Source organism: Thamnophis sirtalis, unplaced genomic scaffold (assembly GCF_051295495.1).
Source record: "Thamnophis sirtalis isolate CommonGarterSnake01/CBP01778 unplaced genomic scaffold, rThaSir2_p1.2 scaffold_13, whole genome shotgun sequence".
In the NCBI taxonomy this organism is placed as follows: Eukaryota; Metazoa; Chordata; class Lepidosauria; order Squamata; family Natricidae; genus Thamnophis; species Thamnophis sirtalis.
In genome coordinates, this window is record NW_028261393.1 from 53468576 (window position 1) to 53491213 (window position 22638).

The 22638-nt window shown below is 47.3% G+C and overlaps 1 protein-coding gene across 1 annotated transcript in view; it reads right to left on the reverse strand.

Moving 5' to 3' along the window:
- Positions 1-20796, reverse strand: part of LOC106549169 (gamma-aminobutyric acid receptor subunit beta-4) — a 48658-nt gene extending 27862 nt beyond the window's left edge. The window contains exons 1-3 of the mRNA XM_087727412.1: positions 20699-20796; positions 16207-16295; positions 2266-2333 (exon numbers count right to left, since the gene is read on the reverse strand). Of these exons, the coding sequence (XP_087583538.1) occupies positions 2266-2333; positions 16207-16295; positions 20699-20796 (255 nt within the window). The remainder of the gene's footprint in view (positions 1-2265; positions 2334-16206; positions 16296-20698) is intronic.
- Positions 20797-22638: the final 1842 nt, after the last annotated feature.

Genomic DNA, 22638 nt, shown 5'->3' on the forward strand with positions numbered 1-22638 from the left:
TGTCCTTCACTTTTAAAAAAGACAAGCGAGGCTCTCCCATTCAAATGAAAGGTTTTAACCTGTTTTGCCCCAGTGAAGGAACTGTTCCATTCAAAATAAATCACAGCAAAGACATTCACCAGCTCTTCTCCTACCATTGCAACCACCGTGCCTAGAATGAACTTGTGCTCGTTCTCAGTGGATCTGGTCATAGAATGAATTACTTAGCAATCAATAAGAAGTTGCAGAATTTCCCTTTTGGAGTGTGGTGGGTTTTCAGTGTCCACTATAATAGTCCATAAAAGACAAGTCCATCACATTAGCATCTAACATCATTTAAAAAAAACATACCTCTTCCATCAACCAATAACTTCCGCCTTATTAGCTGGATCTAAACTTGTAAATATTTTTTCTCAAACCAATTAAGATTAAGGCTTTAAAAACTGTTCTTTGTTAATACTCACACCCGTGATGGAATTAGATACAAATACAGGTGGAAGGGGAAGGGATTCCACATTTTCAATCTGCATAATAATTAATTTTCAGACTCAGTCCCTAAATACATTATAACGACTGCTGTGTTAGGCAAGTGTCAGAATTTGGACTTCCACATCTTCCTGGGACTGGAATCTAGGGACCAGTCTGTAAAAAGTATGACTAGTCCCGATTCCTTTCTAATATAAATTAGGAAGATCAGAGAAAACGTGCAGAGTTTTATCTAGCTTTTAAAGGACATCCGAGTCAAGAAAAGGTGATCAACACATTCTCATATCAGTAGGTAAAAATAGCAATAGCAACAGCAATAGCAGTTAGACTTATATACCGCTTCATAGGGCTTTCAGCCCTCTCTTTCAGCGGTTTACAGAGTCAGCATATCGCCCCCACAGTCTGAGTCCTCATTTCACCAACCTCGGAAGGATGGAAGGCTGAGTCAACCTTGAGCCGGTGAGATTAGAACCGCTGAACTGCAGATAACAGTCAGCTGAAGTGGCCTGCAGTACTGCACCCTAACCACTGCGCCACCTCGGCTCTTAAAAGTATTATTTCTAGTCCCATAGATATCCATGGAAATTTTTCAGAAAATCTCAATGCAGAATGAATAGGACTTCTAACTACCTGCTTCAGGCTTGTATCCTCTGCTTGTGGATACCCAGTGGAGAAGGCCTCCATTGACAGAAGCATGCAAAGCTTTCCACCGAATTTACAAGATGGAGCTTTCTCATCTATTCTAGCCTCACCCAGAGGATGGTAGATTCTAACAAGTCTCCACAGTTCAGCGCAAAAACTTTTCACAAGAGCAGGGAGCAATGGGGTGAAGGGAAAGGTTAGTACTCCATAGGCTGTCAACACAATGCAAGACCGTTTGTTAACTGAAGATGGGTTTTTCCTATCATATTTCAAAAGTCTTTTCCTGTATGAGATTTGACATCAGGATAAAATAGAATTTGCTGCAAATAATTATCACGTCAAAAGCATGGCATTAAATAGTATATATTCCTGTATACAATATCACATGATAGCAGTCTTCCAATATCACATGATAGCAGTGTTCCAATAGAATTTGCTGCAAATAATTATCATGTCAAAAGCATGGCATTAAATAGTATATTTTTCTGTATACAATATCACATGATAGCAGTGTTCCAATATCTCAGGGGGGCTGCCACAAAGATGAGGGGATCAAGCTGTTCTCCAAAGCACCTGAGGGCAGGACAAGAAGCAATGGGTGGAAAGCCATCAAGGAGAGAAGCAGTCTAGAACTAAGGAGGAATTTACTGATAGTGAGAACAATTAATCAGTGGAACAACTTGCTTCCAGAAGTTGCAAATGCTCCAACACTGGAAGTTTTAAAGAAGAGACTGGACATGCATTTTTCTGAAGTGATGTAGGGTTTCCTGGCTGAGCAGGGAGTTAGACTAGAAGACCTCCAAGGTCCCTGTCGTTCTCTTCTATTCTGTTCTATTCTGTTCTATTCTGTTCTATTCTGTTCTATTCTGATCTATTCTGTTCTATTCTGTTCTATTCTATTCTGCTCTATTCTGTTCTATTCTGTTCTATTCTGTTCTATTCTGTTCGTTGGAAATCCATACACTATACCCATGTTTGAATGGCTGCTTGTGCATTCCCCATGCTCTGGTATACCTCACTTCTGGCTAAACACTCTTTCAAGTGAGGCCAGGGAGACCATGAATGCCTCTCTGTTCAATTCAAATTGGGTTTCCTCAATTGGTTGTGTGAGATGGAATTCCCCCAAAGAATGATTTTGTTATTGTCATTTATACTCACCATATTCACTTCAGAAATCTGATCAATGCTCGAAATATGGATGCTCATTCCGACAGTGACGGGGTTACCTGAAGCACAAGGAGGTAGGATTAGTTCCCATGCAAATTAAACTAATTTAGGTCGGTCATCGACACAACAGACCCAGTTTTTGTCTACACAATCCAAGCTCTTATAAAATGGGTAAAGCGAATTTGGGTAGCTGAGTTCTTGATGGTCTTTGATTTTGACTGTTTTCCTGCAGCTATTTCATCACCAGCCCAGGCCACAGCAGCACTGCCAGCCTAAGCTTAACCCTGGCATCAATCTAATATATACATACATACATACATACATACCAGGGGTGGGTTTCAACCGGTTCACGGCGGTCCCCGCGATCCGGTTGGTCGCCGAACCCGGAAGTAAGTAACTTCCGGGAACGGCGAAGCCCCCCCCCCCGCGCCCGCGCGCGCCCGCTCCTTACCCGGTTTTGCCGAATTCTGCGCTTCCACGCATGCGCAGGACGCATACAGCGCCTGCGCGATCCTCCAGGAGCAGCTGGAGCATTGCACAGACGCTAGCGCGCGTGCACGCACGCGCTGCGCGCATGCGCGAGGACGCCACCAGCCTCGTTCCAACCGAACCGGTTGGAACGGGGTGAGAAACCCACCCCTGATACATACATATATATATATTAGATTTTTACAACCCCTGGTAAGCCCCAATTATGGGAGGAAGCTAACTGCTTTCATCATCTGTCAATCGGCTCGTCACAAGAGTCCATCACGACAGAAACCCAATATTTTTACTGTTGCCTTTGTTATATTTGTGGGGTTTTTTTTGTGTGTGGTTTTTTTATAAATAAAAAAACATATATATATATATATATATATACACACACACATACATACATACATACATACATACATACACACACACATACACATACATAATGTTTGCAGTGTGAAGATATTCATTCATTACTTTTTGTACATTGTTTTATGATTTCACAATTTTTAATAACTTCATCATTTGAGCAGAGAACCTTGGTTAATATGAGTGATGGAATACGAGTTTGATTCAGAAGAAGGTCAGGACTGTGTCAAGCCTTGTCACAAATGCATTTGGAGTCTGAAAGGAACTCAAGACCATTCCACCTTCTGTATTATGTAGAAGCTGACGTTTTAGCAGGCTTTCAAGACGGTTACAAGAAGACCCTAAAAACTGCAATATAGCGCACATTTCAAGACAGCCCCCGTTTCGTCATCTCGGTCACCTCAAAGGGCTGACAAGAGATGGACTAGAAGCAAAGAACACGGAAACACGTGCAGAGTGCTGCGACATGGGTGGAAGCCCGTGCAGGCAGATGCGGCTTTCATCCTGGCCTCTTCCCTTTTGGCAAAGAGGCTTCCCTGCACACCCCGAGAAGCCGAACGGACGACTCGGATTGGGAAACGTTCATGCCCCCCTGTTCCGAGAACGCTCCGTGGATTTGTTTTGTCTGAAATTAGTCAGACAGAAACAGAAAGATTAGTTCTTCTGCGTAAACTTCATCCGCGCCTCTGGCTTTGATTCCCTGCTTGCTTAGCAAAAGAAGCTCTACCAGGAACTGATAGTTTTCCCAAATCCTCTGATGGTGGTGGGGACCCTGTAGACTTCCCTCATATTTCACACCTGGAAATAGGAATCTGCCTATAGAGAACGGGATGTTTCCTTCAAGGTAACGACAGATGAGCAGCTGTCCTCGTGCTTCCCTTGCATATCATCGCATTCGGCTGGAGATCTGCTTGGCCAGCAAAAGTGGCTGATTTTGCAACTGCCCCATGTCATTCACTGACTTAATAATAGCTGAGAGAGCCTCTGTTATTTTAGTTAAAGGTCTACTTGAAAAACATCCCTTTCTTACAGTCCCTGATCAGTGGTTGCAAATGCACCTTAGCAGCGACAGAATCTGGAATATCAGTAGGCTGCAGAGGCCTGCTAGTATCCATGCAGTAAACATTAGAAAGTCTGGGCAGATAAATAAGGTTTGTAGCAGACAGCTCTAAGAGTATCCCTACTGTCCACAGGTCTAACCATTGCTGTCACCAACTCCTTCCCCCGAATGTTCCACATGGCTCCAATTGAAGTGATGGCAGAGTAGGAAGAACGATTGGTTGCCGAGGGAAGAAATCAACAGCATGGGAGGAAAAAAAAGATGGCGGCAAGGATTGGTTGGTTTAGCTTGGCTGCAAGAAGAGAAGGAACCCATGATAGAATGCAGAATGTTAGAGCAGGATCTGGATGAAAGGGGGCCAGGAGGACCCCTGAGCTCTGCAGTACAGCTCGGGATCATGCAGGAAAGGATAAGGAATAGACGACAGGAGGGGGTGGGATGATTGGAAGAGATGGAAAGCCAAGAGGGTGAATCTGGATCAAGAGGGGATGGCTGTTGGAAACATGCAAGAGAGAAGCAAATTACCAGGTTTTATTTCCGGTTGGTTTTTGAAATATAATAGTATTTCATTTTTTTAAAAAAAATTTAATAGTAGGGGTCACTCAGGAAGCAGACCGACCTAATTAGGAGCTCAATTCTTATGACGCCTGGGGTAGGGATTGAATAGCACCCAGAAGTTTGCGTTAGGGGGATAAAAGGCCTGTTCTAGGATGGAGTGGGCTTCATCTGACTCTCGTATTGGATTGGATTGGATTTATTACATTTATATGCCGCCCTTTTCCCCGAAGGGGACTCAGGGCGGCTCACAATTCAGTCAGGGAAGGAGGTACAGACAGGGGGATAAAAGGACAAACATAACAATACAAAATTTAAAAACACACAGCAGTCATACCATTCGAGAAGGGGGGCAAAGCTCTTTAGCCCCAGGCCTGTTGGAACAGCCAGGTTTTAAGGGCTTTGCGGAAGGCCTGGAGGGTGGTGAGGGTTCGAATCTCCACGGGGAGCTCGTTCCAGAGGGTCGGAGCAGCCACAGAGAAGGCTCTCCTCCGGGTAGTCGCCAGTCGGCATTGGCTGGCGGATGGAATTCGGAGGAGGCCTAATCTGTGGGATCTGATCGGTCTATTGGAGGTAATTGGCAGCTTCTCTCAGGCCAGTTTTTACTTCTACATTTTTTGGGGGGAGGGAATTGTTGAGTTCTTAACTCATTTCACTTTGCTTTTAAAATATATTCTGCTGCACCACTCCACTAGCTCCATGGGTTGTACATCAAAAGCTTTTGTTCAGCACCTCCTCGTTACAGTTGATCACGGCTGCTGAGTGCTTGCAGCAGATTCAAGTGGATCCCCAGAGGAGATCTCCTGCCATAGGTCATCCAGTGATACGAGTGCCAATTTTCAGAAACATTTGGACATTGGCTGAAGGAACTCACTCCTCTTTGATTTTTCTGACTGAATCTACAATTCCTGGAGATTAGGCTCAGTAAAATATAATACACGACACGTTTAAAGGGTCAACATAAACCCTTCATTTCATATACCGTTACCATTAATGCCCCAAGGATACACTATTGAAACAGCGATGCCTACGCCAGCTTGGGCATGTCGTGAGAATGGCTGATGGTCGGATTCCGAACGATCTCTTGTATGGAGAATTAGTGCAGGGAAAGCACCCCAGCGGGAGATCACAGCTGGGATATAAGGATATCTGTAAGAGGGATCTAAAGGACATGGGAATGGATATTAACAAGCTGGGAAAACTTGACCTTTAATAGTTCAGCTTGGAAGCTAAAGACCTAGCATGGCCTCCTCCAATTCAAAGAGATGCTTGTTCGGCAGGCTGAGGCAAAGAGGCAGTCCCAGAACCAGCGAAAACTGGGAGCTGGGCAGGGATCAGAATGTGTCTGCCCTCAGTGTGGAAGGGATTGCCACTCCTGAATTGGGCTTTTTAGCCACAGCAGTTAAGTTTAGTTTAGTTTATTTGTCTTGTATGCCGCCCACTCCCGAAGGACTCCGGGCGGCTCACAATAAACAAGGGAAGGGGGATAAATAGACAAAAACAACACTTTAAAATACGCAACATTCACAGTTTCCGTGGGGCTGGATGTTTCACAAGCCCCCCGGCCTGCTGAAGCAGCCAGGACTTGGTGGCTTTGCGAAAGGCCGGGAGGGTAGTAAGGGTCCGGATCTCCACGGGGAGGTCATTCCAGAGGGCTGGAGCTGCAACAGAGAAGGCTCTCCCCTGGGGAGTCGCCAGCCGACATTGGCTGGCAGATGGAATCCGGAGGAGACCTAACCTGTGAGATCTAATCGGTCTATGGGAGGTAATCGGCAGGAGGCGGTCTCTCAGGTACCCAGGTCCGATGCCATTTAGGGCGTAAGACCTCTTTCCAGAGCATGATGCCATAGTCTTTTGAGACTGAAAGATGCCAATGATAATGTGCCAAGGGCACTTTCTGGTTTTTCTTTGAAGGTGTTTCACTTCTCATCCAAGAAACATCTTCAAAAAAAGTTAAGTTGCCTCTTGAAAAAGCACCTTTGGAACAACCATGACCTGGGTGACTGAGAATCTCTATAGACAATTACTATTGATACGCTATGGAAATAGCATAACCATCAGTTGTTTCATGTTCATCAGAGGAACCCTTTTGGAGATCGATTTATTAATTAAATTTATATAGCTGCCCATCTCTCAGGCCTGACTCTGGTGGTGAACAATAAATCAATCAGGTAAAACAGGCATATATAAAAACAACAGCACAGTTTAACACAACAACTTAAACAATTTGAAATGTGTTGAGGAATGCTTGCAGAAAGTATATAGCTCATTTCCCTTGGCACAATTCTAATGCTTTCATAAAAGAACTGCCCTTTAGCTGGGATCTTTCCATGCCCTGTAAATCAAGACCAGTCATGTTTCATCCCCCCCACCCCACTCCCGTCCTAAGGAGAAAGGTGTGAGCTCTTTGTACAGTTCAAACAGGCCCCAGCACAGGATGAGAACCAAAGCCCTAACCCCAACAGGATCACCCAACAAAGAACATCTCTTTATTTATTTGCAGTTGGGGAGGCTGGGGGAGGGCAAGAAATAAAGCAAGCTTTATTAAAGCAAGTTATTTTGTTCCAGCCCCGTTCACAATGCCTTTCTTTCCATCCTTGCTTGCTTCATGCATCCATCATCTACTTCAAACATTGATTTATATTCTTTAAACTTCTCGAGGCCTTTCCCCTTTCTTTGTGTGTTTGTTTGGCCATTCCATTCCCATTCATTCTCCCCAGACCATTAAACTGCCTCAGTTTTACTTTTCATTGGTCCCTCATTTTTGTCCTCAAGACACAGTTCATTCAAAACTGATTCTCTCTTGACCTCCTCTCCGTGTTCTACCATGCTTCTCCCAAATACCTTCAACAGCCTGCTCTCCTACTATTACTTGCACATCTTAAAATTCCTCCCCTCTGTGTTTCAGTTGCAATCAAGAACATGCCAAGGTGCAAACATTTCACAAGTGGATTCAGCTCTCAACTGTGACCTAGAACTTCTAACGGTTCACTCATTTTTTCCCCCTCTATCAAACACAACTACCTGGGTCTTTTATGCAATAATTTCCAATTAATACTTCTTGTTGCTCGAAGGATAAAGTTTACTCCTCAGTTATTCTTACTAGGTATATGTACTGACTTTACAGTGGTAGAGACTAACTTGATTCTGCACCTAATAACGGCAGCAAGACTGTTGGTGGCGCAATACTGGAAGAAGGAAGACTTGCCTACAACTCAAGAATGGACATTGAAAGTTACAAATTTAGCCGAGATGGCTAAAATATCGGCATATCTTAAAGATCACTCAAGTGAGAGATATAAACGAGACTGGAAAAAATGGATTGACTATATACAAAATAAATACGGGACCAAGAAATTCCAGTTAGCCTATGCTTAAGATCAGAAATGATTTAAATTGTTTAAAGTTAGGTCAGCAAGAAGAAGCTAAGGTCAATGTAGAATGTCATTAATTTCTTTATTTCTTTTTTTCAACAGATTTTAGACTGTGTTTGTTAAAAATCCATACCGTGTACGGGTTCTGGGAAGTCGGGGGGGAGGGTGTGGGGGGTTGGGGGGAGGGTGGAGGGAGGGAGGGGTATGCATTAGGCTAGACAAGAATTTGGCGGTAAACTAGAATTATTTTGACATACAAAAAATTGTACTTTGATGTCTTACTGATTGAGGAATGAAATGTTTGTTTTAAAATAAATAAAACTTTTGAATATAAAAAAAAATACTTCTTGTTGCTCCACTCAATACGTAACATCCCCTACAAATTATTTGGCTTGTCAGCCAAGCCACGTTTTCTGCATAGAAAAATATCCATACACCCACTGTCAGGTTCCAGAGGGTTAATGAAACCAGCCAAACACGACATCCACATTTTCAACCATCTTCAAATGACCACAAGCACTTTTTATACATCGATCCACAAACACGCAAAGCAATCTAGAGGACGACCAACGTCCTTGATGCTCTTTACTTAATCCAGTACTGAATCATTCCCAAAGTTTTCTGTGAGAATTGAAGGAGAAGTAATGCCTCCATCTCCATAACTCTGATTTAAATAAGTATATTATAATAAATGAAACAGGAAATAATTCTTTTGTTACTTGTATTTACCGTATTTGTCCACACAATTGCCACCATTCCCTGGGCAGGGAATCGCTAAATAATTCCATGCTTATGTCTTCCACCTCTTCCTCTGGGTGAAATAGATGCCTGTTGTGGCCCAGCAGGAGCCGTTGAGCTGCCGACGGACTCTGAAAGCGAGGGACCCTAGGAGTCGGCTCTGGAAGATGTGGAGGACCCTGGGCAGGGTTCAGACTCCGAGCAGGGACCAAAGAGGCTGGTTGGCCACCAGGAGGAGCCTCAGGCATGGAGCAATGGTGAAGATCAAAGGGAGTTTGTCCCTGATGTCAGGCACTGGAGCAGTGGTGAAGATCACCTGACGCCAGGCAGAGAAGGGCGGAGAAACGGAGGCAGCAATTACAGAGACGGACTCATAAGAGATAAGCAAGCCCAGGTGGTTGTGGTTTGGCTCCTCCCAAGAGAGTATATAAGAAGAGACTTTGGGAGGAGACCTTTTGCAGGACACAACCGTTTATACCAAGCTGGAGAAGCTCTTGTGCGTATTGTATCTCTTATCTGTGGGAGTCTGGGTTGCTGCCAACGTCTTCTCTGTGAGTAATTACTGTGAATAAAGCGTGGCTAACAGTAAGCTTGTGTCGGCGTTACTCACCGGATGGAGGGGGGAACAGAACAGATGCCCATGAAGGTAATCCTTCATTCCGTGGGAACGATGAAATACCAGGGACCACATCTGGCCTGTATGTCAGATGGGTAAGACAGATCCATATTTCACAGTCGCCTCTTGGATGGCTCATAAGCTGCGAGGCCATATAGCAATAAAATGTATTTCGGATGCTTCCAAACTCCTGCTTAATCATTGTTGTAACATTTTGAGTGTTGCACTAAACCATTCTGAGTGGATAACGGCTCCGGATTCAAAGAAATCCAGTCAAATAACCACATCTGCATGCCAAAAAAATGTAACCATGTGCCTGTCTGCCAAAGCTGGGGTTTGAATGCTTCCCCCCCCCCCAAATAAGTGAAGCTTTTTGGATGCTTCATTTCTGGGTAATAACGATGAGCCTCTGTTTTGTTGGCTGTCACAATGGTATGAAGTACGGTAGTTCCTTACATTTATCCTATGTAAGGCAGATTTCCTCTTGAAGCTCTCATCCCTGGATCTGAGGAACCCATCTGGAATCAATCTTCTGATATTGAAGAAGATCCATAAGGTTAACTGCATATTCTTGTGAAATGCTATGTTGGACAGCCATTTCCCTTGGATAAATCTCTCGGTTGTTCTCAATTGATTCATCTGACTTTCTCAGGTAGGAACTCAGAGGTTGTTGGCATAGGTCACCGATAGCACTTCATTTTTGACCATAAAATTGACTCCCTCCCAGTTCACTATCTTTAATTCTTAATTTTTATTTTTATTTTTAGCCAAGCAACGCACAGGACCTACATCCACGTAGCTATCACTACAGACAAGCAGAGCCGAGGTGGCGCAGTGCTTAGGGTGCAGTACTGCCGGCCACTTCAGCTGACTGTTATCTGCAGTTCAGCGGTTCTAATCTCACCGGCTCAAAGGTTGACTCAGCCGTCCATCCTTCCGAGGTGGGTGAAATGAGGACCCAGACTGTTGGGGGCAATATGATGACTCTGTAAACCGCTTAGAGAGGGCTGAAAGCCCTGTGAAGCGGTATATAAGTCTAACTGCTATTGCTATTGCTATATTCAGCAGTGAATCTCAATCCTTTCATTCCACAGATAACAGCAACACAATCTTTCCTCACAGCAATTTCCCACCAACTGAAGTAAAATAAAAAATGCTAACACACACACACTACACACATACACACACACACACACACACACACACACACACACACCAGAGTTTCTGAGAAACCAGCACTACCATCTGGTAGTGAATTATAATGATGGAGGCATTACTTTTCAGCCCTTATATTTATTCTCACCACGTTGCATTTCTGTCATGGATTGTTTATAGCACATTCGGTAACCTAACTTTTAACTTCACATTCATGCGGCATGTTCCATAATTCAGCCCTATTTTAGCTTTTGATTTCCGTTTCTTACTAGCTTACCAAAATATAAAAATGTAGAAATACAAAGAGGAAAAAAAAGAAAGAAAATAACCAGATAGTAGAGGAGTGGAAGAGAAAGCGGGGAAAAAGTGTAGGGTGAAAGGAAAAAGGAAGAGAAAGGCATTGACGTCTGACTCTTTGGCACAGTAGAACAAGGTAAATAACATACAACCTCGACTTATTTGGTTTTACTTCATAATATAAATTAGACATTGTAGCAGTAGCAACCCATCTAATCAACAAAGCCAAAATCAAACTTATCTAATCAGAAAACCCAAGTCAAACTTTCATTCCCCCCCCCCACGTCAAGCAAAAAGCCTAAAAACGGTTTCCAAGTATTGCTTTCTTTAATCAGAGCCGTTGATTCAGCCATCTCTGCCAAATCCTTTCAACTTTTGCAGCCATTCGCCCGTTGCAGAAATCAAAGCCTGCTTCCATTTCTGTGCATAAAGTATTGTTTCTGCTGTCAGCATATATAACATCAAAATTCCAGGGTTTCCCCCTCCCCCCCCCAGTTCTTTATCCACTGAGTCCAAAACAATCCTATTTATATCATATACTTTCTCTAAATAATCAAACACGCAGTAGTGCTTGTTGCATGCACTTGTAACTTTCCCAATGACCTGTTGACGGGCAAAATGAGGATCTTCGTATCCCTGGCATGAAGCTGCACGGCATCTCCCAAACCTTGTCCGTGGTTACTCTTGTAACCTTTCCCATCTTCCCAGGCACAAACTAAATTTCACCCCCTCTCGATACTTTCTCCTTTACACAGGGAAACAATCACAGCTTTCCTCTAGCCGTAAAGCATAGATGCCATCCCCATCCTCCATGCCCTCTGGAACGATCTGCCCCCTGAGATCCGGACCCTCCCCACTCCCTCGGCCTTCCAAAAGTCTATTAAGACCTGGCTGTTCCGGCAGGCCTGGGGCTGTTGATCTTTGACTGAGCTTCAGCCCCACTAAGATTGAGTGCATGTTGTGTCTTTTTTAATTCGCTTTGTCTTGTATTTTTAAATTCCTTAAATATTTTTTAATTTGTTTTTATGTAAGCCGCCCGGAGTCCTTCGGGATTGGGCTGCATACAAATCCATTAAAACCTTAAACCTTAAACCTCATACAAGCTAAACAATTCGCAAGCTATTCCATATGGAATCCACATTCTTTTTTTTTTAATACCCCCTATACCATCTTATCATTTTTCTTTCAATATTTAACCAGGACATGTGACTTCCTTCTCATTTATAACACTAGAAACACTATCACTTCAAGCACCCATTTCAATTCCAAACCCACGAAAATATCTCTCTCTAAAAGATTTTATCCAGCATTTCCTCAATCCAGGGTTCGTCCCTGAAATTTCGCCACTTTTATTCTTAATATATTCAGTTTGATAGAGACTAATTGTTTAGATCTCTCTTCCCCACTGCCTGAAGAGATTTTTTAAAAAAAATTTATGAAACTTGTATTGCACTTTGTATTTGTATTTATTAAGTTTGTATGCTGCACTATTCCCGAGAGACTCAGGGCGGCTCACAATAAAAAGGGAGGGGATACAAAAAATAAAAAAAAACAACAGTTTAAAATTCTACAACAGCCGTAACCTCGAATGGGGTTGGATGATTCAACAGCCCCAGGCCTGCCGGAACAGCCAGGTCTTAACTGCTTTGCGGAAGACCAGGAGGGTAGTAAGGGCCCGGATCTCCACCGGGAGATCGTTCCAGAGGGCCGGAGCAGCCACAGAGAAGCAATAGCAATAGCAATAGCAGTAGACTTATATACCGCTTCATAGGCCTTTCAGGCCTCTCTAAGCGGTTTACAGAGAGTCAGCATATTGCCCCCAACAATCTGGGTCCTCATTTTACCCACCTCGGAAGGATGGAAGGCTGAGTCAACCCTGAGCCGGTGAGATTTGAACCGCTGACCTGCTGATCTAGCAGTAGCCTGCAGTGCTGCATTTAACCACTGCGCCACCTTGGCTCTGCCAAGAAGGCCCTCCCCCGGGGAGTTTCTTGGCCACCTTTAATCTTAATACTTTTTTTTTCACCACATGACTAGCCACTAACTGTTTCCTCTCTGCAATATATTTTTCTCATCCTCATTGTTTTCAGCCATTGTTTTCTTATATACATTTTCCTTATCCATGGCCTCTTTCGTGTTATCATTCCATCAAAAACAAAAATCACCCTTCCTAATAGCAAAGCTCCACCCACCCAAATTTGAGCACTTTGTAGCATAATTTTCTTCTTTGTGTTCCAAGCAATATCTTCTTTTACTCGTTGTATTGTAAGTTAAGGGTTAATATCCCATCTCCCAACTTTGTCAAGACAATCTCACAAGTGTGTATGTAACACCTCCCCTCCCTTTATCTTCAAGAGCACTAGGGAGGGTCAAGTCTGAAAGTTTTTCTCAAATTTCATTTCTGACCTGGACTCAATTTTATCTGGCCCGTCTTCTTCCTCTTCCTCAAGGATCTTATAGATTAGTGTATTATATCTTGGACCTGAAATTGCCTATCCAAGAATTTTTTTAAAAAAACAAGACCAATATGATGCAGATACCTTCTCAGCCATCATATTTCTTCCATTTTTCTTCTAATTAGAATTGTTTGTAACTGTGTTCTTTTCCCATGATTCCTAGACATGTTTCTCCTTCGAGATTTCAAGCCGTAGGCTCTAAGCTACCTTTCCTCAGAGTTCAACAAATATGTTCTTCTGAAGTCCAGCATGGAGATCTGATTCTTCTCAGTTCCTTCTCTCCTGGATATCATGAATTCAAGGATAACACGATCATTTTCCTTCAAGGTACTAGTCACCATGACTTCTTCAAGCTCATCCCTTTTAGTAAGGATTTGGTCTAGGATAGTAGAACCCTTTCTTCTTTCTTTCACCTTCTGGCAAATGTATTTATCAGCAAGAGAGCAAGAATTTACTGGGCATCTGATTCTTGGTAGCATTAGATTTCCATCAGATGGGAAATGAATTCCCCATTATCACCAGCTCACACCTCAATGAAAACCTGCCCATATTTATCAATACCACTCCACAAAATTAGACCGCCTTCATTTACATCCTTCATCCTTTTCATTTGTTAATTCATGCTCTTTACAGCAATTCCTCTATAAATACTTTCTATGTCATCATCTTCCATATAATATGATCATCACCAGATGCAACGCTAAATATTGACTTCTATTATCCTTTATGGTTTTTTTTAAAAAAAAAATCTAGATTTTTGTATGCTCCTTTTTAGAAGATAAGAGAATGTATGGATGATCTTACCAGTCTTAACCACATAAAACGTTCTCTGATTACGTTGAGGAGAATGACCATCTGTTGCCCTCATCCTACCAGCTGCTCAGTACAATGTCACCCGAGCAATGTTTAAACTATGAAGTACGCATAAAACACTTTCAATACTCTTAGCTCTGCTATTAGTAGTCGTGCCAATAATATTGTAGGATCTTAGCAAAATGAGCTTAAAAGTGACCCAATATTTCCAAAGGGGGGCGGGGAGTCAACAGCAACCACGAACCATGACAATGGCCTATACACAATGAAGAACTGCAACAAAGTAACAAAAGTTCCAGATAAGAGCCTGTGGCCTAATGGCTAAGATGTCTGCCTAGTATGCAATATAGCCCAGGTTCAAATCCCAGTAAGGGTATGGCTAGCTGATGAGAGCTAAATAGCTTGAAATAGATCTATACTAGTCTCCCTTTATTTATTTATCAGCACAAATAAAAAAACACAAATATAACAAAGGCAACAGTAAAAAAATATTGGGTTTCTGTCGTGATGGACTCTTGTGACGAGCCGATTGACAGATGATGGAAGCAGTTAGCTTCCTCCCATAATTGGGGCTTACCAGGGGTTGTAAAAATCTAATAGATACCTTTCACCCTGGCTTCGCTGATAACGGATAAGAGCCTGTGGCCTAATGGCTAAGATCTCTGCCTAGTATGCCTAGTATGCAATATAGCCCAGGTTCAAATCCCAGTAAGGGTATGGCTAGCTGATGAGAGCTAAATAGCTTGAAATAGATCTATACTAGTCTCCCTTTATTTATTTATCAGCACAAATTAAAAAAAAGCCACAAATATAACAAAGGCAACATTAAAAAATATTGGGTTTCTGTCGTGATGGACTCTTGTGACGAGCCGATTGACAGATGATGGAAGCAGTTAGCTTCCTCCCATAATTGGGGCTTACCAGGGGTTGTAAAAATCTAATAGATACCTTTCACACTGGCTTCGCTGATAACCAAAAAATGCACAATTAACAGGATCAGCCCCCTGGAGTGTTTTCCTGAGTGTGGATTATTTGGGATGCCACTGAATGGACTCCTCCTCTTTTCAATGAGCCATCCACACACTTCTAAGCAAACAACTAATTGCCCTGGCATGGTTTTACATGCCGTATTGGAAGAACCTCAAAGAATTGCACATCAGTTTGTGTGTTTGCATCCCTCTGCATTGGAAGGGCATAGACGGGTGAGGCCTTGCCAGGATAGCTGATCTGCCATTATGGCATTATGGGGTCCTGGGGCAAGGAGCAACATCTTGACCTTTGCAATCAGGAGGGGGGGGCGGGAAGTTTACGTGTCAGCCTCTGCTTTGCTGTTGCTTCGGCTGCCATGAAACGGGGAGGGAGGGCATGGTATTTGGGAGGGGTTACTCATTGTGCTGGAGGAAGGTTCTGGAGTTCAGCTACTGATGGGACTACGCATGCGTGGGAGTTTCCCGCCAGGACTAACGGCACCGACATTCCATCTTCGTGATGCCTTTTGAAGTTATCTCGCACCTGACGCTTGGGAGAATTATGATTGGACTGTAACCGTGATGCCAAGGGGTGGGGAATGGGCTATTCTATATATCAATCGCTTTCGCGCCTAAATAATCAGACTTCGCTTCGCTGTGCCTTTAATCATTTTTAATTAGTAAAAGTACACTTGATTTCCACACATGGAGTCTCGTGGTCTTTCTTTCCTAATTATTTAATGGAGAGGTGCTGACATTACGTCTTTCCAGAAAAGACATCTCCAGACAAGGCCAGCCTTCATTCCTCTTGTCCCCACCATTCTCAATCCTGAGAGCGGGTTCTGGTGGAGACTGGCTCTGATAAGGTATGATTTGCCTGGCCCAGCCGAGAAACAAGGTGAGGACGAAGGGAAGGAAAAATCTGCAAAATCTACAGAGCAACAGTGGCTCTGACAAAGGGAGGACAAATAGCCTTTTTTTGGGGGGTGGGCGGTGTTTCTGTCTGCTTTGAACCAACCCTCTAGCCAAAGCGAAAGGAATAGAAGGATTTACATACCTCCAAAGTCAGGCCGGAGACGGACATCGTACCCTTTCAGCAATTTGTCCACAATATCTTTAACCACGGATAAATTCCCAGTGGCTGGGCTGGAAGACAGAAAGGGTTCATGTGATCTGGTCACTATCAGCGCCCCACACCCACATCCACGCCCGCACCCAGCATCCCACAAGATCCGAGGCTGTAGTCTTCTTTCTTTCTTTCTTTCTTTCTTTCTTTCTTTCTTTCTTTCTTTCTTTCTTTCTTTAATTTTATTTGTATGCCGCCCTTTTCCCTGAAGGGACTCAGGGCGGCTCACAACTCAAAAAGGGAGGGGAAAATACAAACAAAGTAACAGAAACACAAAAACCATACATAGTTAAAAACACAACAATCGTACCATTCGGAATGGGGCGGCGAGTCTTTAGCCCCAGGCCTGTCGGAACAGCCAGGTTTTAAGGGCTATGCGGAAGGCCTGGAGGGTGGTGAGGGTACGAATCTCCACGGGGAGTTCGTTCCAGAGGGTCGGAGCAGCCACAGAGAAGGCTCTCCTCCGGGTAGTCGCCAGTCGACACTGGCCGGCTGATGGAATTCGGAGGAGGCCTAATCTGTGGGATCTAATTGGTCTAGTGGAGGTAATTGGCAGTAGGCGGTCTCTCAAGTACCCAGGACCAATACCATGGAGGGCTTTATAGGTGACGACTAGCACCTTGAAGCGTACCCGGAGACCAACAGGAAGCCAGTGCAGCTCGCGGAGGATAGGTGTTACGTGGGTGAACCGAGGTGCACCCACGATCGCTCGCGCGGCTGCATTCTGGACAAGCTGAAGTCGCCGAATACTCTTCAAGGGCTGCCCCATGTAGAGCACGTTGCAGTAATCCAGTCTGGAGGTCACAAGTGGTAGTGACCAAGAGAAGCTTAATAAAAGAGAAACAGCTGCTCTGGCCAGGGAAAGACTGGGATGGGGATGGGGGGATCTCAGCCACCACAATTGCAGCAGGTTGGTTAACTCCCACACCTCCTGTCAGGTTGCTCCCACTGCCTCTCCTGAACCCAGACGGTTCCGCGCCCAGAAGTTGCTGTGCCGTTTCCTTCCCTCCCCACAGCCTTCTGGGTGTAAGGGGGAAGGGATCTGCATCTTCAGGGCATCCTGGTTCATATTGGCAGCCTCACAGCTTCTGCCCCACAACACCTGCTGCTCCTTGACCTCCCGTGAGAGGTGCAACTTCTGAAATCAGCTCCCAAGGCAATGTTGGCCTTTACACAAAGAAAGACACCGAGGCTGCTCGAACCCCCTTCCTTCTCCTGAATATGGTTGTCATTCCTGCTCTCCCTGATCCATCCACTGCCAGGCAGGCAGGAGACTCCTGCGCCCTGGAAAACGCTCTAAAGAGCCACTGCCTTTCTACAGCCGATGAGAGGCAAGGCTCCATCTTGGCCTCGGTGGTCTTGGTACGATAAGCCTGTCTCTTTCCCAAACCTCTTGTTTTCCTCTTAGAGATAGAAGGCCGGGCAATGCTCTTTTCCGTCCCTCCAAAAGGGGCAGGGGGGGACGGAGAGGAGGAAGCCAGTGGAGGCACAAAGGAAGCTAACGCCTGTGGCCTGAGGCCAAGAACCCACCATCCAGCCGTTGCTCCTCCCTCCTGCAACCGATGCACTACACGCAGCCCCGCGGACTTCCTCGCTCTCTCCGCAGGCTGGTTCATGCAGTCATCATTCCCATCGCCCTTTCCCGAGGCAAAGGCACCATTTGCTTGGCCATATAAATCTAATAAACCTAAACCCAGATCGAAGGTGAGCAGAAGCTGCAGCAATGCTCCCAGGGAGTCAAGGTGGGTTGGAAGCAGGAGAACCCTCCAGAGCCATCCCTCCTGCCCACCATCCCATGTGTGATTCAGACACAATCAGCAGATGAAAGCAGCATGTGGCCTCTCTCTCTCTCTCTCTCTCCCTCCCTCCCTCCCTCCCTCCCTCCCTCTCTCTCTCTGTGTCTTCAGCCAAGCTGAGGAAGCCTCTCTTTTCCACCAGGGCTGCTGCTAGTGCTAATGTTAGTGGGTTAAAATTCCTCCTGGGCTTCATGGTATTGGACTTGGGTACTTGAGAGACCGCCTGCTGCCAATTACCTCCCAAAGACCCATTAGATCACACAGGGTTGGCCTCCTCTGGGTTCCGTCTACTAGCCAATGCCACCTGGCTACTACCCGGGGGGGGGGGAGGGCCTTCTCTGTGGCAGCTCCGGCCCTCTGGAACGAACTCCCCACCCCGCAGGGATTCGGACCCTCACCTCTCTCCAGGCCTTCCGAAAAGCCATCAAAAGCCTGGCTTTGCCGGCAGGCCTGGGGTTGATGAGTTCCCCTCCCCTCTCGACTTGTGTGGTTGCGTGATTCTTGCTTATTTTAATTATCTGTACTCTGTTTTATGTTCCCCCTTTTCCCTTTTTGAATTGTTCGCCGCCCTGAGTCCTTCCCGGAGAAGGGCGGCATACAAATAATAAAATTCAATTCAATTCAATTCAATTCCTATTGATTCAATCCAGAAGAAGACATGGGGAGATGGGTTTGCATCTTGTCTTCCGAAGATGCCCCCAGCCCCCACCCCCCCGGGCCTTTGGGCAAAGGTGAACCGGTGTTTTAAGAAGCCAGCTGACGAAGCTGGTGCATCCTTTCTAAAGATTGGTGGGGACGGTCCCTTTCAGGATGCTGTGCACAATTTCTGGCCTTCTCCCTCCCTCCTCCTCTTCAAAAGTATCTCAAAGAAGGGAAATCATACAGAAAGGGGGTGGTCGAAATGATCAGGAGATGGAGGCTTGGCAGCCTGTAAAGGATTTAAACTTATATCTAATGTGGGTCAATCAAATCAAGCAAAGGATTTTTTTTCCCCCTAAAAGAATAGACCTCATGGAAATCATTTCGTGACACAGGAAGGCAGCAGGAGATTTGAACCTGACTAGAGGGGCGTTTATCTTCAAGCGTGAAATTCATGGGATTTGTTACCGGAAGGCACAGACAGCGCTGGGCAGTTTTTATGAGAATGGAGAAAACATGGAAGACTCAAACCCCGATGGCACTATACTTCCTTACTAGGCGCAAACACTGCCTGATTCCATGGCAGGAATAAAGGTGATTTGATCATTCTACCCGTCGGTTTTCTTTCACAGCTCACGATCCCCTTTGGTCTTCCAATGGGAACCAAGAGCCCAATCCTGCAAAGCTTTCCTCAGATGTTGGGCTTGATGGAATCAGCTTCCAGCCCCTTCTGACATCATCTGTCCCTTCACACAGGCTCCTTTCTTTCCCTTCTTCCATGCAAGGTTGAGCATTTTGAAGAGACACAGAAAGAAGCCAATGATGGGCTAAAGATTGCTCTTTGCCAGGATTTCCCCCCCCCCTCCCCTGAAGCCTAACCTGAGTATCATAGGAATGGCTCAGAAGAAGATGCACAGGAGTGGGCCAGCTGTGATACACCCAAGCTTCGGGAGATCTTATTCAGGTAGGAGGCTTATTAAGACTACCAGTTGTTCCCCAACTGCTCAAGGAAGGTTTGGCACATGGTTTGGTAGCTCCACTTTCCACGTTCAGATTTTCAGTTTTTGAATGCCTGGATGTTTTGCATTGTGTGTCAAAAGAGAGCCTGATATGGGAGAAGAACAGAAGGACTTGAACGTAAAGGCCCTGCCCCATGGTCTCGTCTCTGGTTAGAAGAGTGGCTTGGGGGGGAAGTCGGTGGACTCCCCTTAACTGGCAAAAGTCCTCCTGCTCTTCTGCCACTTTTGCAGAAGAGTCTTCATCTCCCTTCCAAAATGGGGGTGGGTGGGGGAGGAGGCTTTTCTTTGGGCATCGATCTCCCTCTAAACCCAACACACACACACACAGACAGACAGACAGACACAAACACACACACAGAGAGAGACACAAACACAATCTATTTATAGTCGGATTCCAATTTCAGCAGGGCCAACGGCTGGACAGCTCCGTCTCTTTAAGGAATCTGAACCCTGGATAGAAACGCGGCCTCCAGGTCCCGATTCCTCTGGCTCCCCCCCCCCCCACCACCACGGTTAGGCAGGCAGAGGAGGCAAACGACCCGCCCGGCGTGGCGGTTCGAATCCAGACGAGAGCCGACCTGGCAGGGGCAGCGGTGCGCTGGCGCCGCTTCTGCCTCGCCGCCGATCTCCCCCCACACACACACCAATCCCATCCCCATCTCGCCGCGGCGCCAGCAGCTCCCTCGGGGGGTCCAGAGGCGCAACAACAGCGGCGATTTGCTCCGGCGGCAAATAGCCAGCAGCGATTTCTTCCCACGGGCCCCTCCCCGCCACGGGCCTCCTCCGGGGTCAGCCTCTTTTGCCCGCTCCGTCGGCCGGCCGGCCACTCTCCCTCCCTCCCTCCCTCCCCCGCGGGACTGAGCGGGTCCCCTTCATCGGCGACTCGAGGGTGGCGCAAAGCAATGCGGGCGGGGGGGGGGGAGGCTCTGCAGCCCAAGCTCGCCTCCCCGCTCCGACGTCGCTTCTTACCTTTGAGCGCAGCAGGCTAGACAAAGAGCTGCCAAGGCAGAGACGAATCCACTCAGCCTGCGTGCCTGAAATCTCCACATTTCCACCTCCAGGACCATGGAAGGGAGGGAAGGGGGAGGGCGGGAGGGGTGGAAGGGACCCGCGCTCGTCGCCCTCCTCGGCGCGCAGGAAGGGCCGGTGCCCGCGACCGATATCCTGGGTACCCGACGTCCGGGTGCTGCGGCGGCGGCGGCTGCTTTTTAATCACATGAAGCATTTAAACATCGGGGAGGCAGGAGGGGAGAAAGCGGGAGGGGAGGGGCGCACGGGAGGGTCCCTCAGCGCCGGCCCGGCACGCCACTTCTGGCCCCCAGCAGCGGCAATTGCGGCAACAGCACCATCCTCGGTTGCGCGAGCGAGCAGGCTCTCCTCCGGCGGCGGAGCAGGTCCCTCGGGAGCGAGCAGAGAGCAACGCTCGCGAACGGCCACAGGGAAACGTAGACTCCGTTCTCGCGGGCGGCGGCGGCGGCGGCGAGGGCTGAGAACGGGAGGGAGGGAGGGAGGGAGGGAGAGTGGGCGGGGGACCGCGGAAAAGAGCCTTCAGACGAGCGACCGCGCTGCCTACTGGGCGCCGCTGCTGCTGCCCCCCACCCCCGGCCCTGCCGCTACGCCGCCATCCGGCCGTCCAGAGGTTCGCTCCTGCCTCCCTCGCCTCCTTCGGGACCGGGGGGGGCGACGGACCAAGAGGAGACCAGGTCTACGGCGAGCAGTCGGGCAGCGGCGAGCCAGCCACGCACCGTCCGGGCTCCCGGCAGCCCCCCTCCCGCCCCTGCCTGGGTCCCCCTTCCCTATTTTTAGAAAGGGGCTGCCTGCGCACTTGGCTCGCTCCCACCGGGTGGCATTGGCAGAGCCGGAGATGCGGAAAGTGATTGGCACGGATGAACTGGAACGGGAGGGGCGGCAAGGAGCCCAGCAAAAAAAAAGCGGGGGGTGGTGGAAGGGAGGCGGGGGCGTTTCCAGGGAGAGGAGGAAACGCCGCCCCCGCATGCGGATGAACAGAAGATGGTTCCGCGGATTTTCCCCGACCCGCACCACCTCCGTCACGAGGAGGGGGAGAGGGAGGAGGGGCAAAAGGAGCCAGGGGGGAAAAGAGAGAGGGAGCCCACCTCCTGCCTTCGCTTGCTGCCCCACCAGTGAGCCCCACACGGCTCTTCTCGGGCTGGGGTCCTTCTCAAACCACCACCACCCCGGCAGCTTTGAGAACGCCTCCCGCACTTGGGTGTCCTAGAGACCCTTCCTCACTCATCTACCTATTTCCCCTCGCTCTAGCCTGGGGGGGAACCCTTCTCGGGCTTATCCAGTAGTGGCGGCGGCGGCGGCATGATCTTTCCCTGCTTAAATCGACCGAGGGCCCTCGTGTGTGGTTCCTTTCCCTTCCTTCCCCACAGTCCCTGCTCCCTACTTTGGAGGGAAGGCGCTCATGTGACCAAGGATCCGAACCAGGCATTGGTCGATCCCCGGGAGATGCGCTTGTATCTCAGCGAGCAAACGAAGAAATGCGGACCATTGGCCACTCGCAAGCCAATCAGAGACCCTCGGCAGTATTTCCCCATCACCACAGTGACGATAGTCGCCGCGGTTAGTCAGCCAGGAGAACACCCCGCTAACAACCCCTCAAGATGCCACCCTGGTAGCACCGAGGGCTGAGTTAGAACTCAGGATCCGCCAAGAGGAGAAGCCCTTCCGTGCCGGTGTAAGTACTCCTCCTCTCCCTCCAGCTGCCCACCTGCGAGGGCAAGGGGCTCGTGCCCTTCAGCGAGAGCAGGAGAAAGCTTGCCATGCTCTCCTCCCGCGGGCGGGCCGACTGGGGCAAAGCAGGGCATGCTGAGCCAAGAAGAGCCCCCCATTTCCAGGGAGACCACGGCTGGGTTCCTTCTGCTTTCTTGCCGGTAGATTTCTAC